Source organism: Natator depressus, chromosome 23 (genome assembly GCF_965152275.1).
Source record: "Natator depressus isolate rNatDep1 chromosome 23, rNatDep2.hap1, whole genome shotgun sequence".
Lineage (NCBI taxonomy): Eukaryota > Metazoa > Chordata > Testudines > Cheloniidae > Natator > Natator depressus.
This window is the reverse complement of record NC_134256.1, coordinates 6,094,710-6,114,221: the sequence shown is the minus strand read 5'-3', so window position 1 is coordinate 6,114,221 and position 19,512 is coordinate 6,094,710. Positions and strand designations below refer to the sequence as shown.

Sequence of the window (19,512 nt, the reverse complement as noted above, 5' to 3'; positions counted from 1 at the left end):
GCTGCAGCAAGGGGGCAGAGAGTAGCACAAACTCTCTAATGCTCAGGGGAATTCAGCTCTGGGACGGACCCTGAGGGAGGTGGGGGGATCCCTGTCACTGGAGGTTTTTAAGACCAGGTCGCACTGAGTTGGTGACCTCTGGAGGGCCCTTCCAGCCCCACATTTCTATGATTCTGTCTGCTCTTCCTGTGGCTACAAAGGGGATGCGACCCCTGCAGCAGCCTCTCCCTGCTCTGCACACAGCCTGGAATGACAGCTCTGAGCAGGCGAGCTGTCCCCATTCAGTTCAATTGGGCGTTAACTCTGAAACCTGCTGATGACACATGATCGCTGGTAGCGATTTCACTGCAGACGCGCCAGTCTAGAGGGTTAGTTTGTCAGTGCAGGAGGCACTGGCAAATGGAGGGGAGGCAACTGCCGGCTACAGGCCGATCTTGCTGGGGGTCGGATGAGAAATTCCTCTCCTCCCCTTCTCAAAGTTTTAAGTCCCCTCCACCTGGCCCAAAATGAAAAGAGAGAGAGGAGTCGCCTCCCCGCCCCCAACTGTAACTCCCTGCTGGCCCATGGATCCCAACCCTGCCCTGGGAACGGAAAGCCCCGACTGTACCCTCCCTGGCCGGCCTGGCACCTTCTATGGGGGCAATTCCAGGTCAGATCCATCCCCACATCAGGGAGTGATGGGGCCCCCATCCAATCCCCAGGAGCTATTTCGGTTTTGCCTGATATTCAGCATAGGTTTCTCTTTCTAAACACCCCCCACCCCAGCTGAGCTGGGCCAGGGTCATCCACTGACTCCCTCACCCACGTGTACCAGGAGCCTGCCTTTTGCAGCCAGGTTGCCCCCGCAACCCTTAAAGGGAAAGCAGCTGTAGTCACCCCTGCTCCTGGAGCATCTCCATGGGCCTGTGGGGAGGGGTTTGGCCTTGTGGGACAAGAAATAACCATGACCCCTGCCCTTCCCCTGCCAGAATTCTGCTGCTCAGTGGGAAGTGCCGAGGCTGCTCTGGCCCCACACCCATTGCCCACCCTGCATGGGGACCCCAGCCCTAGGGCCCACAGACTGGGCAGAGAGTGGCCTCCCTGCACCTGGGACCTTCATGTCAGGAGAGGCCAGATGCTGCGGGCGGGTGGGGAGGGGGGGCACAAAGCTGAAACTGTCCTGCAAGATCTGTCACCCTGAGACAGACAGACACAGAAACCCTCTGGGAGATTTCCTGAGACACTCAGCTGGGGAGCACCCATGGGCCATGCCCAGCCTAGATGGGAGCACCCATCTGAGCAAGCCTTGCCTGTCCCCAACACCCCCCCACAACCAGCTGTGCCTGTCCCTGTGAAATGTCCCCCCCAACCAGCCATGCCTGTCCCTGAGCGCCTCCCCCACAACCCACCATGCCTGTCCCCAAGAAATGCCCTCCCCCGACCATTCATGCCTGTCCTCACGCAAACTACACCCCCCCCGAAACCGGTCATGCCTGTCCCCAAGCAACCCCCCCCCGACCAGCCATGCCTGTCATTGACACCCCCCCCTCCGCACAAACCATTCCCACTCCCACATGCCCCCACTCCTGGACTGGCTGTACCCATCTCCGAGTGCCCCACCAACTGGCCGTGACCATCCTCAAGCTACCGCCCCATGACTCGCTGTGCCCATTTCACATAAGGGGACTATGAGCCAGGCTCATCCTGCCCCCGGGGTGGGAATCTGCCTCTTGCAGGGGCTGCTGGCCTGGCTGGGCAGCTGAGATCAGCTAAATCAGATTCTGACCCCTCCCCAGGCCGGGGCAGCCAGGTCCTCATGACACCCCCTGCAGTGAGTTTGGCCCCCAGGTGGTGACACCCCCAGAGCATGCGAGGGGAGCAGATGGGTGACAGGCAGGGTCAGACCAATGGGCCCAGCTAGCCCCTTCCTGTCCCGCCCCACGGCCGCCCCAGCAGTGGTGGATGGTCGAGGGTGGGGGGGGGATTTCCTTCCTGCCTGAGTGGGGATAGGTCTGGGTCCTGGAGTCCGCGGGGGCCATGGGGCAGGGTGGGGGTTTCTGGTACTTCCCAGCCTGGCTGGAGACCAGTTCATCTCTCTGCAAGGTCAGGCTCTGAAGAACTTTACAGGTCCCCATGAGAGCCGGAACCAACCCCTGCCCCCTGCAGCGCCCCCTCCCCACTGCCACCCGCTGGGCAGAGCCCGCTGGACCTGGCATCCCCCCATCCCCTGGAGATGCTGACTTCCCAGGGCCCCACATCCCCGGGAGCCCCCTGGACATGCTGCAGCTCTCTGCAAAGCCAGCCACAGCCCGGGCACCGGGAAGGGCACAGGGGCTGGTACCCACCTGTTGTGCTGGGAGCCCCCCGGGGGCCCCATGCCCTGCCTGCGCTGCCCCCCCAGCCCTGCTCCCAGCTCTGCAGTGGTGGCTCCTCCGTCTCTGCCTGCTCTCTCCTCTGCAATCGTATTTCACGCCTTGGCCCGCCCTCCCTGCAGCATCCCGGCCGCCGGCCCAATGGCAGCCGCCCGCTCCTCTCCGGCTGGCACAGCTCCCGTGGGAACAGCTGGGGCTGGGCTGGGGGCAGCGCTGCCCGCCCGCTGCAGCCAAAGCACCTGAGTTGGGCACCGCTGGGCTCCACCTTAGCCCTGCCCTGCAGGGAATCAGCTGCAGGGGGGCTGAGGAGGGGGCCTGGCACTGGGGGCTGGGGTCCAGGCAGCCCAGGGCACAGGGAAAGGCTGGTATGAGAGAGGATGGGGAGTGGGGGCACTGAGTGGGCCGGCACTGGGGGGCCAGGACAGGGAACTGGTGGCCCTGGCATCGGGGAGGGGAGTGCCAGGCACTCCAGGCGCCAGGAGGGCGTGTCTGGTTCCTGGCAGTGGGAAGGGGCAGAGCTGCACCAGCTGATCAATAGCTCTGAGAGCCGGGCGCTGGAACCGGGCCAGGGCTTGCCCTCCCTGCTGCCTAGAGGGTGGGGGGCCCATGAGTGCCAGCCAGGAGGTGGCAGCCCCAGAACCGTCTCCTCTGAGGGAAGGTGCCCCCACACCCGGCCAGTTTGCTTTGTAGTTCAGCAGGCTGAGGCCGGGCTCCCAGAGAGCAGCATGGGCGAGGGGCACTCCCTCCCCTCTCGGCTGGGCACAGCAATGCTCTAGGCCTGGGCACGGAGCCATCAGCCCCCCAGCTAGTCGAGAACGTGGCAACGTCTCCTTGGTGACCCGGGCTGCCACGAGCCCATCGCCCTGCCCTGCCTCCCTACGCTGGCTGCCCGCAGGCCAGAGACGAGGCCGAGGGCTCGGTCCCGATCCCCGGGGCCTGTGCCTGGGGATCTACAAGAGCCCAAAGCTCCAGCCCCTCTGGTCCAGAGGGACCCACCCTCACCTGTGCAGGAGCAGAGCGGCCTTGGGGGCCTGTCCTAGGAGGTGGAACGAACTCCCCCAGGAGCTAAGGACCACCCCAGCCCTCCCACCACCCGGTGCCGGGGCCCTTCGCTGAGCGGCCTGCACAGAGCAGATGCTGTGGGGACAAGCGCGATAAAGGAACATGTAAAGGATAGAGCAGCCCCAAGGTGCCCCCTCAGCCAGCCCCATAGCCCCCCTCCCTCCCCTGCTCTCCCCACTACTGGGGCTGGCAGCGCTCCAAGGAGATGGGCAGCGCCAGAGTCTAATGAAGCAGGACCTGGCAGAGCCCTTGCCCCATTGATCCTGGCTCCAGACCTGGATCCCCAGCCCTGGGGAGCCATGCACTGGTCACCCCCAAGGGCTGCATCACCGCCTCGGGGGTGGGGTAGCTTGATAGTGCCAGGCTAATGGCTTCCCCTAGAGCAAGCACTGGGAGGGCACTGGCATCCTGGGGACTGGCCACCCTGCGAGCCAGGAGTGGGGGTGGGGGTATTCCCTGTCGGGTCCAGGACTGGCCCTATAGACACTGGGATTGGGGGGTCATATAGTGACCGGGACCACCCCCTACTCCAGGGCCTGCTGTAGACCCTCCTTTGGGTTTGTTGCCATGGGGTTTAAGCCAAGGTGTCAAGGCCCCACCAGGGGCTCTACCTCTATGAATTGTGGGAGTTCAGTGCCCCAGAATTCCCCCTGTGCCCCATGCAAACACACAGGGGCACCATAGCCAGCCCCACTGCAGCCAGGGGATGGGGGGGTGTTAAAGCTAAAGGGGGTCAGAAGAGCCCTCTGCAGGGCAGAGAGCAGACAGAGCCCCAGAGCTAGCACAGGGGAAATACCCCTGCCTCACCCCTCTCCTCTTTTGCCCCATCCTCACACTCCTCCCCTTTTCTCTTGTCCCTGGAGCATCACCGCAGGGTGGCCCCAGGGGGTGCCGTGCTACAAGAGACGCCTTCTTCCGTAGGACAAGTCCAGAGGAGGGTCTGGATGCTCGAGGTGTCTGAAGATGCCCGGACAGGTCATTAAGGATTTAGCCCCAGGATCCTCATCAAATTCCAGCTCCCTGTGCCCCCCTGGCCCTGCAGTTTCGGCTAGATACGGGGCCCTTCTACACTTCCTGCCCCATCCTGTTGGGCAGGGGGGCTGTTAAACGGCTTGTGCGCCCCACCCCAGAAACAGTGACCACCCAGCAACAGGCGAGGAATCCCTGTGTACATGGTCACTGTGCCCCTCCCCTCCCCATAGGCAGCTGCATCTCAGTGTCTGGCAAAGGACCCCTGTATAAACAGCCCCCACGCCACACTCCAGAAGAGGCTGCATCTCAACACCGGTCAAGAGATCCCTGTATAAATAGCCCCCGTGCCACACCCCAGAGGAGGCTGCATCTCAACACCGGTCAAGAGACCCCTGTATAAATAGCCCCCGTGCCACACCCCAGAGGAGGCTGCATCTCAACACCGGTCAAGAGACCCCTGTATAAACAGCCCCATGCCCCACCCCAGAGGTGGTTGCATGTCAACACCAGTCAAGAGACCCCTGTATAAATAGCCCCCACGCCACACCCCAGAGGAGGCTGCATCTCAACACCGGCCAAGAGACCCCTGTATAAACAGCCCCATTCCCCACCCCAGAGGTGGTTGCATCTCAATGCCAGGTGAAGGATCCCTGTAGAGACTCTGCAGCCTGTAAAGGGCTTAGAAATGGTGTAAGCTGAGAAAAGCCACAGAACGGGGCGGTATTGCAATATTCTACTCACAGTGGAGTCTGGGGCAGTGCCAGGCAGCACTAGCTCCGCCACTTGGAGTAGAAACAGGGGCGGGATCCCCGAGACCCCTGCAACAGGCTCTGGGGGAACCAGGTTACATTGTCCTCAGCAGGATGCGAAGGAACCTAGTGGATGGCTGGCCCTGCCCAGATGAGTCCCCCCTGCACCCTGTGGGGTGGCGCTGAGGGCCATGGGCCATCGCGCCAGGGCCAGATGGAATGTCCAAGCTGCTTGGACATGGGCCCCGAGTCCTGCTGCAAGGGAAAGGGGTTGCTGCAATCCGCAGAGTCCTGGCGAGAGGTCACACATGCAGCGAATTTGGTGGGTCTCAGATGAGCCCCCACAGGACATTTATTCTGCTCTGCATGGCCATCAAAGCAAAAGCAATCCAGCATCCGGACAGGATCGGCAATGTAAGATCAGAGCAGGAGAGGGCCCAGGCTGCAACAGCAGTGGGGTTGCGGGTCGGGAGGGAGGGGCATCAGCACAGCTGTGCGCGGGAGGCTTGGAGGGAGCCCAGGGGTGGGATAGCAGGGGGCTGGGGGGTCAGGATTGAGGGGCACCCACTGGCAGAGAAGCCCCTTTCTCTGTGGCTCTCTGCCCAACACTGCAATCAGCTCTGGTGCTGCCCGAGAGCGAATCCTGCCCAAATGCCATTCTGCCACTTCGTCCCCATAAACCTGCCTCCTCTGTGACCCAGCACGACCCCCATGTGCGGGGCAACACTGGCCCCCCGGAGCACCTGTGGGGTGACGGGGGGGACTCACAGCACCGGGCGGATGGATCTGTGCTCCGTGACTAGCACCCATAGCCGGGCAGAAGGGTGCCAGCCCTGGGCACTGTGGGGGGAGGGGTAGAGGGTGCCAGCCCCAGCACGGCTGGAGGTAGGGTGGTGGGTGCCAGCCCTGGGCCTGGCTGGGCAGTGCTGGGTGCTAGCCCAGGCATGGCTGGGGGGTAGCTCGGTGCCAGCCCCAGCACGGCTGGGTGTGACTGCTGAGTGACAGCCCAGGGCACAGCTGGAGCAGGGTGCTTGGTGCCAGCCCTGATCACGGCTGGAAGGGGTGCAGTGTGCCAGCCCCGGGCATGGCTGGGGGGTGCTGGGTGCCAGCCCCGGGCATGGCTGGGGGGTTCTGGGTGCCAGCCCCGGGCACGGCTGGTGGGGGCTCTGGGTGCCAGCCCCGGGCATGGCTGGGGGGTTCTGGGTGCCAGCCCCGGGCACGGCTGGTGGGGGCTCTGGGTGCCAGCCCCGGGCACGGCTGGTGGGGGGCTCTGGGTGCCAGCCCCGGGCACGGCTGGTGGGGGCTCTGGGTGCCAGCCCCGGGCACGGCTGGTGGGGGGCTCTGGGTGCCAGCCCCGGGCACGGCTGGGGGCAGCGGGCTGGCAGCAGGGCCCGGATCGCGCTCACTCACCGTGGCAGAACTGGAGCAGCGTGGCCGTGTCGTAGGGGCCAGCGCAGCCCGGAGCCCGCTCGGCCATGCCCGCACCCGGCCCGGCCCGGCCCCGCCGGCCGCTGCCCCCCGCCCCGCGCCTCCCTCCCTCCCTGCCCGCCGGTCCCTCCCTGCCTCCCGTTCCCATGGCAACCGCCTGTCTCCTGCATCATCTCTGCCTGCAAGGGGCGCCCCGCCCCCTCTCTCGCCCCGCCCCCCTGAAGTGCGCCCCGCATCCTCAGCCCCCCATTCTGCCCCCCCCCACGCCCTCAGCCCCCCTTCGGCCTCCGCCCCCTTGCTGCCCCTCTCAACCCGCATGCGGCCCGCCCTCTCAGCCCCGCCCCCCCACTGTGGCCCCTCCCCACCCTCTCACCCGCCCTTAGCCCCCCACGGCCCCTTCCCGCCCTGACCCCCCACTGCACCCCCGCCCCCCCACGCCCCTGTCAGCCCCGCCAGAGGCCCCAGGGCGGCTCCCCACTCAGCTCTCCCCCTCCCCTCTCCCCGAGCTACCCCGCCTCCCCATCCCGGGCTGCCCCCGCGGGACGGACGGACAGACCTTAGAGCTGGGGGGCGGGGGGCAGATCAGATGCTGATTGGAGGATCCCGCCCTCCAGACTCACTGAGAACCAGGGGGCAGGGGCCAGTGGGGCGCTAGCTGGGGGGGCTGATTGGGGAGTCAGCAGGGGCATGTCAGGTGTTGCCCATTTTCTGACGCCTTTTCTCTCTCCGATTCCCTTGCTGGGCTTGGTCCCCATTCCCCCTCAGCCCCCCTCCGTCCCCCTCCGCCCCTTCCCCCCTCAGCCCCCCTGCGTCCCCTCCCCCTCAGCCCCCCTCCACCCCTTCCCCCTTCAGCCCCCCTGCATTCCCTCCCCCTCAACCCCCCTCCGCCCCTTCCCCCCTCAGCCCCCCTGCATCCCCTTCCCCTCAGCCCCCCTCCACCCCTTCCTCCTCAGCCCCCCTGCATCCCCTCCCCCTCAGCCCTTCTTAGCCCCCCCATGCCCACTTCATCCCCTTCCCCCCATCCCCTGAGCCCCCGTCAGCCCCTGCCCTCAGCCCCCCGCACCCCCTGCACTCCCCTCAGCCCCCCGTGTCCCCTGCATCCCCCTCAACCCCCTGTACACCCCTCACCCTAGCCCCCCTCAGACCCCCGTGCGCCCTTCATCCCCTTCCCCCATCCCCTGAGCCCCCATCAGCCCCTGCCCTCAGCCCCCTGCACCCCCTGCACTCCCCTCAGCCCCCCGTGCCCCCTGCATCCCCCTCATCCCCCTGCATTCCTGTCAGACCCTTTCAGCATCCCCATGCCCCCTTCATCCCCTCCCCCTCAGCCCCCTGCACACCCCTCACCCTAGTCCCCCTCAGCCCCCCGTCCCCTTCATCCCCTCCCGCTCAGCCCTTCCTCCTCCTCAGCCTCTCCCCTCTCCGCATCCTCATGCCCCCTTCAGCCCCTCCCTCTCAGTCACCCTGCGCCCCCTCAGTCCCCTGCACCCCTCAGCACCCCTCAGCCTTTTCCCCGTCAGCCCCCCTGAACACTCAGCCTCTCTGCTCAGCCCCCTCCACCCCCTTCAGCCCCTGAGGAGATGGGGGAACTGAGGGGGGGTTGGGGAGGATCAGGGTGCCCACCCTCAGTACAGAGCCTGAGCCCTTCTGTTGTGATCCCACTGCCCCCCGGCCCCTGAAGGTCACCTTTGTCTCCCTGGGACCCCCATGGGGTCGGGGGCTTAGATCCATTGCATGCCCCAGCCTGGTGGGGCGCACAGAGTCCATGGCAGGCAGGCAGGGCGTGCCAGGCCAGTGGCGGACAGGCTGGTGTGCAGATGCCAGCTGGGGGGGGCCTGCCACAGCCATTGCATTCACTGGGAGCAGGGACGGGGGTGGGGGTTTGGAGAGGGAGCTGCTGCACCAGGAGGAGATTCCCCCGTCTCCCTGGACAGTGTCTGTCCCTCTATCCACAGCGTCTCACTATCTGTCCTTCCTGCCACAGTATCTATCCCCATACACCCCTCCCACTTTATCTCTCTATCCATCCCCATACACCCCCTCTATCTATCTATCTATCTATCTATCTATCTATCTATCTATCTATCTATCTATCTCAGGGCACCCATGCCATTCAGCATGAAATCCACCCCACCTGCACCCTGAGCTACCCCCCCCCCCCGGTACCCATTCCCCTCACCTTATAGCATGGCATCCATCCCGCCACTCCCCTGTAGTATGGCATGCATCTGCCCTCCTCACCCTTTTGCAGTGCACCCATCCCCTCTCCTCCCATCCCCTATAGCAGGGCATCCCCCTCCCCATACATACAAACTGTTTAAAATTCATTTCCTGTAAGTCCTTGGTTCCTACTGCAAAATAACAGCCCCTTTGGTGGGAGCAGGCAGCCAGGTAGCTGACCCCCAATGACAGGAACAGCAGGGGTCCAGCCCCATTGGACTTGCTGGGTCAGCATGGTCAGTAAATGGGGTGCACCTCCTGAGCTCAGGAGAACTGAAGGATCCCAGCCCAGGTGGGGTAAAGGCCCAAGGCTTGACATTGGAGGGATGGGTAAAGGGCGTCCGGCCCTTTAAGGACCAGTTTCTTGGGCCCAGCGACCCTGCTCATTAATCAGACATGACTGAGAAGGGGACAGGTGTAAAGAACAGGGTGTCACTGAGGAGCAGGAGCAGGAACGGTGCTGGGAGAGGCTGCCAGAGGCCCTGACGAGGCAAAGCCGGACAAAGGGAGAATTTTGGTAATGTGTTTAAGATGCCTACGTATGCCTCAGTTTCCCCCTGGGCTTTGCACTGCCCTGCACAGAGTGAAGAGGGTTAAACAGCTGCAGTTGGGGCAGAGCAGGGGACAGGAGGGTGGGGGGGTGTCACCTTGCTGTCTGGGTCCTTAAAGGACTGTCTCGATTCATCATTGCAGCTTCTGAGACAGCTCAAGGCAACATTCACAAAGTTTGGGGGCAATTAAATACAGACACTGCCAGACGCCCAGGAATATCGATTCCTAGACAAGAACTGCACCCGTTGCTAGGAGGTTGCAATTAGCCCAGAGCCACAACCACAAACTTTACAATTAAGGTGAAATTTAAAAAGTCCCGATACATCCTGGGAATGCACAGGCTGGATTCCCAACAACCTTAACTCCGCCCTGCTGCAGAACCTGCTCGCCCAAACTGCCTGACATCTGGTGTACAAGCTGTAGTAAATACTTTGGCATTAAGGGTTAATGGTCAGTTCCCCTTTATGCATAACGGAAAGCGTCTCCTTTGGCAAGAACCTTGACTCACCCCAGCTGATGCAATGCAAAACCCGCTGATTCCGGCAATTCAGTGTCTCTGGGACCACTTCAGCTAAAGCTCGTCAGGTATTTCGTTCCCTCTCCCCCAGCAGTATCGCTCCAGCTGTGCATTTCTAGATGTCAACACGCTGGGATTTCTTTTGCGTTGGACGGGAGCTCAGAAAGTTTTGGGTTTTGGACGCACGGTTCTGGGACAATTAGCACATCCCCATCAGGTAGTTCACCCTAAGTGGCTGATACGGGCGCTCACCTCAGGCTATTGACATCATGAAGTACCAGCCTTCAGTCATTTGTTACATTTGAACATTCGCGGAGTGGGGTGTCTCAGATGCTCTGGCACTGCTCCGTATGAAGCCAGCCAGGACTCTGGGGAGCGTGACTCCCCTCGGGGCACGTTGTCCAGGACAAGGAGCCTCCTCGGCTGTGGCCTTCCTGGGTCTGACCTCGGAGCATTCAGCACCCCTGTTCTCACCGTGCGCTTCCCGCGGCAGGTCCACCTGGACGGGATCCCTGGGGAAACCAGAGGGCCCTGCACCCCCACTCCACAGGCAGCTGTGACTCTCAGCCAGCGTGTAAAATGGAAGGTTTAGTAGCTGAAGGAACACAGCGTAGAACAGGGCTTGGCAGCACAGAAATGGGAGACTTTCAGCAAAGTCGAAAGCATAACAGAGAGAAGGTCCATCCCCTGGAGTTCCACTCCTGTTACCAAGTCGGTTCCTTTTCCAGCCCACGTCCCAGCTGCACAAAGCACTGGAGAGGATCCAGAACCCTTGTCGTTGCTCTGAGTCGCCTGGATGGAGGCAGGTACCAGAGGGGCGCGGGCTCTCTGCAGCCATCCAGCCATGGAGTTCAGCTCCCCCAGCACCAGGGAGCCAGGAGGGGGCTTGCACTTTTGCCCAGCCTGTGGCTTCAGTGCTATTCAGAACCACAGGGGACGGCAGCTACGTCAAACGAACAGAACAGGGCAATTATCGAGTGATCCAGCCCCTGTCACCCATTCCCAGCTTCTGGCAGTCAGAGGTGTAGGGACACCCAGTGCACGGGGTCCAGCCCTGCCCATGCTGGCTAATAGCCGTTGATGGACCTATCTTCCACGAACTTATCTAGTTCTTTTTTGAACCCACTTATAGTCTTGGCCTTCACAACATCCCTTGGCAGCAAGTTCCACAGGTTGACAGTGCGTTGTGTGAAGAAATATTTCCTTTTCTTTGTTTTAAGCCGGCTGCTTATTAATTTCATTGGGTGACCCCTAGTTCGTGTGTTATGAGAAGGAGTAAATAACGCTTCCTTCTTTACTTTCTCCACACCAGTCACGATTTTATAGACCCCATCACATTCCCCCTCAGTCGTCTCTTCCAAGCTGAAAGGTCCCAGTTTTATTCATCTCTCCTCATCTGGAAGCTGTTCCATCCCCCTAATCACTTTTGTTTCCTTCTCTGAACCTTTTTCAATTCCAATATATATATATATATTTAGATCGAGCGACCAGAACTGCCCGCAGGATTCAAGGTGTGGGCGTACCATGGATTTATATAGTGTCGTTATGATATTTTCTGTCTTGTTATTTACCCTTTTCCTAATGGTTCCTAACAGTCTGTTGGCGTTTTTCACAGCCGCTGCACACTGAGTGGCTGTTTTCAGAGACCTCTCCACAGTGACTCCCAGATCTCTTTCTGGAGTGGGAACAACCAATTTAGACCCCATCATTTTGTATGTATAGTTGGGACAATTTTTTCCATTGTGCATTACTTTGCTCTTATCACCATTGAATTTCATCTGCCATTTTGTTGCCCATCACCCAGGTTAGTGAGGTCTCTTTGTAACTCTTCACAGTCTGCTTGGGACTTAACTATCTAGAGTAGTTTTGTATCATCTGCACATTTTGCCACGACACTGTTTACCCCTTTTCCCAGATCATTTGTGAATATGCTGAATAGGGCTGGTCCCAGTACAGACCCCTGGGAGACACCACTATTTACCTGTCTCCATTTTGAAAACTGACCGTTTATTCCTACCCTTTGTTTCCTGCCTTTTAACCAGTTACTGATCCATGAGAAGACCTTCCCTCTTATCCCAGGACTGCTTACTTTGCTTAAGTGCCTTTAGGGGTGGACCTTGGCAAAGGCCTTCTGAAAGTCCATGTAGACTATATCCACTTTTGTCCACATGCTTGTTGAGTCCCCTCAAAGAATTCTAGTAGATTGGGGAGGCATGATTTCCCTTTACAAAAGCCATGTTGACTCTTTCCCAACAAATTGTGTTTATCTATGTGCCTGATAATTCTGTTCTTTACTAGAGTTTCAACCAATTTGCCTGGTGCTGAAGTTAACCTTATGAGCCTGTAATAGCCAGGATCGCCTCTGGAGCCTTTTAAAAAAGCTTAGCATCACATTAGCTCCCCTCCAGTCATCTGGTACGGAGGCTGATGTAAGCGATAGGTTACATACCACAGCTCGTAGTTCTGCCATTTCATATTTGAGTTCCTCCAGAACTCGTGGGTAAAAACCATCTGGTCCTGGTGACTTTTCATTGTTTAATGTACCAATTTGTTCAAAACCTCTAATGACACCTCAATGTGGGACAGTTCTTTAGATTTGTCATCTAAAAAGAATGGCTCAGGTTTGGGAATCTCCCTCACCTCCTCTGCAGTGAAGACCGATGCAAAGAATTCATTTAGTTTCTCCGCAACGGCCTTATCATCCTCGAGTGCTCCTTTAACACCTCGATCAGCCAGTGGCCCCACTGATTGCTTAGCAGGCTTCCTGCTTCTGATGTACTTACATTTTTTTTTTTTGCTGTTACATTTTGAGTCTTTGGCTAGTTGCCCTTCAAATTCTTTTCTGGCCGGCCTAATTATACTTTTACACTTGACTTGCCAGCGTTTATGCTTCTTTCTATTTTTCTCAGTAGGATTTAACTTTTAAAAGACGCCTTTTTGCCTCGAATCACTTCTTTTACTTTGTTATTTAGCCACAGTGGCACTTTTTTGGTTTTCTTACTATGGTTTTTAATTGGAGGTATGCATTTAATCTGAGCCTCTATTATGGCGTTTTTAAAAAGTTTCCATACGCTTGCAGGCATTTCACTTTGGGGACTGTACCTTTTAATTTCCATTTCCCGCATTTTTGTGTCATTCCCCTTTCTGGAATTTGTTGGTGGCTTCCAGGCATCTTTGCTCTATAGATAGTTATAGAGGGGGTTGAAGCTACAGGGTTTGCTAACCAGGCCATGTGTTCCCCATTTTCCCCGCCTGGTTTTCCGATCTCCCCCCAGATCAGGAGAGTTTTGCCTCCCAACATCCCCCGGAGTTCTGGAAGTGGCATTCGGCAGTGATCGCGTTACAGACACATGCTGTCGAGTTATGTGCAGGACCTTGCAGTGTTCGGCCAATAAACAATGAAACACCCTGATCCACAGCCCAGGAGTGGGGTCAGCCACCCCACCTTAATAGTGAATGTCCGGCGGCTGGAGGGACAGAAAACCTGCCTCACCACGAGGCTATGCCCACGGGGCATCAGTCTCTGGCAGTCTCCTCTGCTCTGCTCCAGACTGGATAGACCCACCCCGCCAGATCCCTCCCCCACAAGCAACCTGCTCCAGTTCAGCCAGTTCAGCTGTGTGCCCACGGGCCAGCTGGGCCGATGAGCAGTGCAATGGGTCACCGCTGCTCTGATGGCGTCAGCTCTCCTCTGCTGTTGCCCCGACCTGGGCAGTCCTGCTGGGATCCTTTGCACAGAGACTAGACTCTTCAGAGGACCCAGCGTGACCCAGGCCTTCAGCCAGGGCTTCGGCTGGACCAGCCCCCTCACTGTCAGGACAAAGATGTGTCCCCTTTATTGCGTCGGTACCGGAGCTGGGAAAATAATAGATTTTCTGGTTCTTTGGAAACTTCCAAAACAATTTTTAAAAATTGGTTCAGGTTGGATTTAAACCAAACCTTGCCGGCATTTCTGGGCAATGGAAAAGTCGAATCTCTCTTCTGAGTTGGACAAACGTTTAGTTTTGATTTTCACCCTTTTTAAACAGTTCTGAACTTTTCCAAAATAAAATGAGAGGAAATTTTGCAACAAGCCAAAACATTCTGTCTCAAAAACACACACAAGAGTTTTTTTGGGAGAAGACCCTTCATCTGCCAATATTTGTTACTAGCCCAAGTCTGATTCTTGTCCAGTCGGAGTGTCCGTCACCCTGGCCACATCCAGCACAAATCTATCTGTCCTGGCATGAGCACATCACAAATAATCCTCAGTTATCACAGTCACACATCAAAATGGAAACAAAACTCAGCCAAAACCACAACCCCAAATCAGTGGAATTATGGGTAAATCCTATCTGAATTCATGTAAATGAGCTTGCAGGGCTGTCTTTCCCCTTTTCTCCAGTAGCAGGAGCAGAAGGCCCTGTCCCTCCATGTCTTCTAGCTCTTCCCAGGCCAGCCATGGCATTGGCATCTGGATACAGTTCCGTCAATAACAGCTGTCTCCCCTAGGAGTGTCTGAGAGAGCAGATGCAGCCCCCCGGAGACTTTGGCCCCCAGCTTGGATGGTAGGAATATCATCTTGGTAAGAAGACAGTTCATAAGTGATTTCTTTGCAGTGCTATTCACGATGATTCCTGCACCTCTTTCATGCTGGGTTCCACCTGAATATAACATTGTTTTTTCTGCAGATGTTATCATGCCTTGATCTTTCCATCTAACTTCACAAAGTCCTCAGATGTCAATTTTATATCTGTCCATTTCTTGGATTACCTGTGCTAATTTTCTGGCACTATTCAGGGTTTGCACATTCCAGGTAGCTAAGGATGTACTCTTTTTGGCCATCAGAATTTGGACCATCGAGTGGGTGACTTCCCAACGGATTGACCATCCGCTGTCGTATGCGCATCTGAACGCTTTCCATCCTCCTCAGGCCATGAGTTTTGGCTTATGCAAGTAGTTTCTGTAGCTAGAATTTTTTTTTTATGGTGATGGGAAGCCACCCCTTTGACCAACCCTCCTCCTTTTGGATCCAGGCTTGGGACCGACACTGGCAGAGTGAGCTATTCAGCATCAAGACAGGTGGAAGACAGGGGTGCGTCCTGTCTCCTTTTTTGTTTATGCTAGTCATTGACTATGGATTAAAACAATGCGACAGTGATACACATGGCCTACACTGAAACAATTCAAGGCTATTTGATCTAGACTTCGCTGATGACATCACTCTTATCAGTGAAGATGCCAACGGGCTACAAAAATGCACAAACCAAGTAAAAGAAGTAATGGAGAAGATAGGTTTGAGATACAATGCAAAGAAATGTAAAGTCCTGTTAATGGGGACTACAGGGACAGAAATCAAAATTGAAGAAGAGAAAGAAAAAAAGAAAACAGAGAAAGAAGGTGGGTAATTTTACGTATCTTGGAAGTACCATCAGCCAAGAAGAAGAATCAGAAAGGCAAACGCTGCATTTGGAAGACTCAAAAACATCTGGCAACTCAAAAACAGCTCCCTCGAGACAAAACTGAACGTGTGCAAAGCAATTGTTATCGCCATCACAACATATAGCAGTGAGACATGGCAACTTATCAAGAAAGAGACGCAAAAGCTGGATGCATTTCATCACAAATGTCCGAGAAGAATATTGGGAATAACATCTAGAGATAGGAAGATGAATGAAGGCACCCTCTCACAAATTATCTACAAAAGAAGACCTCAGTGGCTGGGACATGTGCGGAGAATGGAAAAAGAATGCTTACCAAATGCCACTCTCGAATGGAAGCCAGAAAACACAAGAGGAAAGAGAGGAAGACTGCAAATAACATGGAAACGAACAGTTCTGAACGACATCAAGCACCTCCACATGAAATGGGAAGATTTGGAGAGAAGGGCGGTTGACAGGCAAGGATGGCAAATGTGGGTAGCCCAATGTGCAGCAAAGTACGGGATGGACTAAGGTCTAAGGTAAGAAGACAGTATGGCAGGAGTGGACTAGCACCTTCTATTAGCCGATCCGCTGTCACCACCAGGCATCTGCATCTCTCCGGCTGTGTCATTTATAGCTAGCACTATTATTAATTGTGCCTCATAGGTGCCAAACAGGATCAGGGCCCCCTTGTGCAAGGTGCTGTACAAACACAGATCACAAACTGTTTCCCAACCCCAAGAGCTGACCTGACACACACAGTGTGGGGGAAGGGGAGTAGCCCTGGATTGAGCATGCTGACCTTTTGGGGTGGATGTGGGAAGAGCACCTTGCTGGTTAGGTAAGGACAGACGCTGCCCTATGATGGTCCCCAAGGGAATGGCATTTTGTTAGTACCAATTGTAGAGCAGGGCTTGAAAAGTGAAAAAAGTGAAAGGGCTGCAAAGTAGCGAGCACATTTCTGTTTCAAAGCGAGCCAACTTGACCATGTTTTGGGGAAATTTTTTTCACAATCATTTATACCCTGCTAGACTTTGAAATTTGAATCAAACCCATTATCAGAATAGTCCCTATGCGTTAAAAATGGGTGATTTGATAAAAGTTTAGAACAAGAAACCTTCAAGAGGCACTGAACTTTTTGCAACAAACCCCTAAAAAACAAACCATACCAACCCCCCCTGAACTTCCCCCCAAAGGCCATTCGTCTACCAAAACCAAAACATTTTGTTTGGAAAATTTTTGCCCAGCTCACACGAAGCCTAACACAAGTGCCGGTCCGCACCTCCCTGGGGTTAATTGATATTAGTTATTCCCAGAGACTCCACTTGTGCTCAGGGACCGTCTATTTGTACAGCACCTTGCACAGAGGGGCCCTGACCCTTGCCCACTCTCAGGCATGATTGTAATAAACCAGTGGTTCTCAACCTGTGGCCCGATCAGCACCCAGCTGTGGCCCATGTGACATCCTCAGGGTCATACAGGTATATATATTGCGTGGATGAAGCCCACATAACACACAGAGAGCGGCATATGTGGCCCACACCGGTACGTACATGGGTTGAGAATCACTGTAATAAACGATTGATTATTAATAATAAGGTAAGCGAGGTGCTATTCCCATGGCCACCCCAGGAGGGCAGCATCGCCCCATATGCTCAGCCATCAAAGTGCTGTTCCTCCTGTCACCACCAGAGGCCAGCGCCTACCCCAGGGAATCCCTTCTTCACCAAGGGGCTATTTCTAGTGGGTGGCCTGGCCGGACCCCCTATGCCCTTGGGTTGTTTGTCGCTTGCTGGATCGATGCCTCGCCAGGGGGAGAGGCGGGTGCCTGGAGTCTCTGGCTTTGCAGGGCCGGATGGCAGGTGCTTCCTGAGTCACGGCACCGGGAATCAGTGTCATTTATTGTTAGTGTTACCCGAGCGTCCTGCAGGCCTGCCCCACCCCTGGGCTCTGGTGTAAATCAGCCAGGACTGCACCCAGGTCCCCAGGGTCATGCCAGTGTCAGGGAAAGGGGAGTCGGGAGCAGAGAGGCTCCGACCAGGGAACACTCAGGCACTCAGCACCTCAGAGACAGCATGTGACCTGCGCAGGGACGGCTTGGGGGCCGGGGGGAAGGGGCACAGAGTTAATGAATTTTAAATCATCTGGGGCATGATCCAGCCATAGTTCCGGCAAGATCCGGGTGGTCCTGGGGGTGGTTGCTGTCTGTGTCGGTCCAGCCCCAGGTCCTTGTATCAGCGGCAGTGGGGGGGTCGGGTCCATCATCTTAAAAAGTTTCGTTTTAATTTCCTCCTTTCCAAAGAAAACGTTCAGTTCGGTGTCAACCCCAGTTTCCCAGCGCACTGTCGTTTCCAGCCAGGCCTGTGAAACTCGTCACTTGGAGGCTGGCCACAGGGCGGGCTCGGCCCTCTCCGAGCGTCCTGCCCCTTGCGCCTGGAGGCGGGAGGTCTGTCGGCTCTGCCCCATCCCCGCTAGCCGTTTTGCCTGCGACAAATTGGCTTTGCAGAGTTCCCTCCCAGCAGGAGTCGCGGCGTCAATGCTGCGGGCCCAAGGCAACGTCCCCAGTGCAGCCCCCGAGGCAGGGAGCCGCTGGGGCCGGACGCCGGTGATAAGTGTCTATGCAGCACCCAGCATGCCAGGGCCCCAATCCCAGCCCTGCTGCCAGACACCGAGTGATAACAGCAGCCAGGACACTTCTGATATTGACACCCCAAGCCTGTCTCATGTATCCCGTCCCTTTACTGCTGGTTCCAGTACTCCCTTCCCCTGCAACATCCCACCTCCCTCCCCTCTGGCAGATGTTTGCAACCTCTTCCCAGCCCCCCAGAGTCCAGCGCTCTGTCTCCAGGGCCCAGATCGTTCTGCTGCTCCGGGCCCAGCTCTGGGCTGTCGTGGTGTCCTGGGGGGTCTCCAATGGGAGTGAGAGGCAGGGTCAGGGCCGAGGTGATGGCACGGCTGGCTGGGGGCCCCAGGGCCCGGGATGTCTCCCCGCTCTGGGAAAGGGCAGAACGGGCAAGGCGACCGCGCGGGATGCTGCACACACCCGAGCGTCCCGGCCTGTCTGAGGTGGCAGCCCCAGCCCCAGGCCTCCTGTTTGACAGGGTCCCCCAGACCGAGTGGGGTTGCAGCCTGGCACGCCGGGTCACGATGCCACTCACTGACACTTGGCCCGGCAGCCCCTCCAGTGTGACCGAGGGGCCGCTGGCCCAAAGCTGAGTGGGATCGCGCTAAGAGAAAGTGAGAGTGGCTCAGCTGCGGGTACCACGTGTAAAATTTCTGGGATTGCCCCGGCCCGTTCCCCTCCCCCAATGCAGCCAGCAGCAAGACCCCCTTTGCAGAGATCACCTGCTCTGTGCAGTCTCAGGGAGCCCCACACACACTTCCCGGCCTCTGGCTCAGGGGAACATGGGCTCCTCTGGGGCTAGTCACATGAGCAAAGACCACCTACCTGTCCCTGACCATGGGCTCTCCCCCACTGCCAGCCATCGACTTGTGGAGCAGACGCCAGGGACAGGGGGAATGTCACCCCTGGCCCAGCCTTGCTCTCTGAATGGGCACCGGTCTAATCTGGGTGGATCTCACTGGCAGCTCAGCCCCTGGATCTAGGCAGTGACCGATCCCTGCCCCTAGCTCAGGGGCTCCCAGAGGCAGACACCCTCCTTGAGCAGGAGAACCCTGAAGTCTGACCACCTGAGCCCCCCGCTGCTTAGACATATCCCTCCCGTGTCTTTCTGGCTGGGGAAGCGCTGGTTGCTAGTCAGGGGTGGCACGAAAACAAGGGGCATCCAGCGAAGGGATTTCTGAGCCTCAGACACTTGACTCTCAAAAAAGCACAGGAGAGTTACAGCTCTAGGGAAGCAGCAGACTTTGGAACACAGCCCCCCTCAGCGTCCTCACTCCATGTTGCTGGGGTTGGACCAAGCTCTTAGGGGAACCAAGATGGGCAGGGACCCGACCCCATGCTCTGGGTGTCCCTAAGCCTCTGACTGCCAGAACCTGGGACTGATCACTCGATAATTGCCCTGTTCTGTTCATTCCCTCTGAAGCACCTGCCCTGGCCAGCGTGAGAGACAGAACACTGGCCAGGTGTGACTCCAGACCTCCCCTCCCTCTCTGGTCTCCAACCCCCACCTGACTCTGACCCTGCCTCTTGCCTGGGGTCACACTATCTGGAGAAGTGACAAAGGATCCTGTGGCACCTCATAGACTAACAGACGTATCGGAACATGAGCTTTCGTGGGTGAATACCCACTTCGTCGGAC

At 57.4% G+C, this 19,512-nt stretch overlaps 1 protein-coding gene across 1 annotated transcript in view; it reads right to left on the bottom strand.

Moving 5' to 3' along the window:
* The window catches only part of EML2 (EMAP like 2), a 41,599-nt gene extending 34,955 nt beyond the window's left edge, over window positions 1-6,644 (bottom strand). The window contains 1 exon segment of the mRNA XM_074937178.1: window positions 6,545-6,644. Within this exon segment, the coding sequence (XP_074793279.1) occupies window positions 6,545-6,611 (67 nt within the window). The 5' untranslated portion in view covers window positions 6,612-6,644.
* Window positions 6,645-19,512: the final 12,868 nt, after the last annotated feature.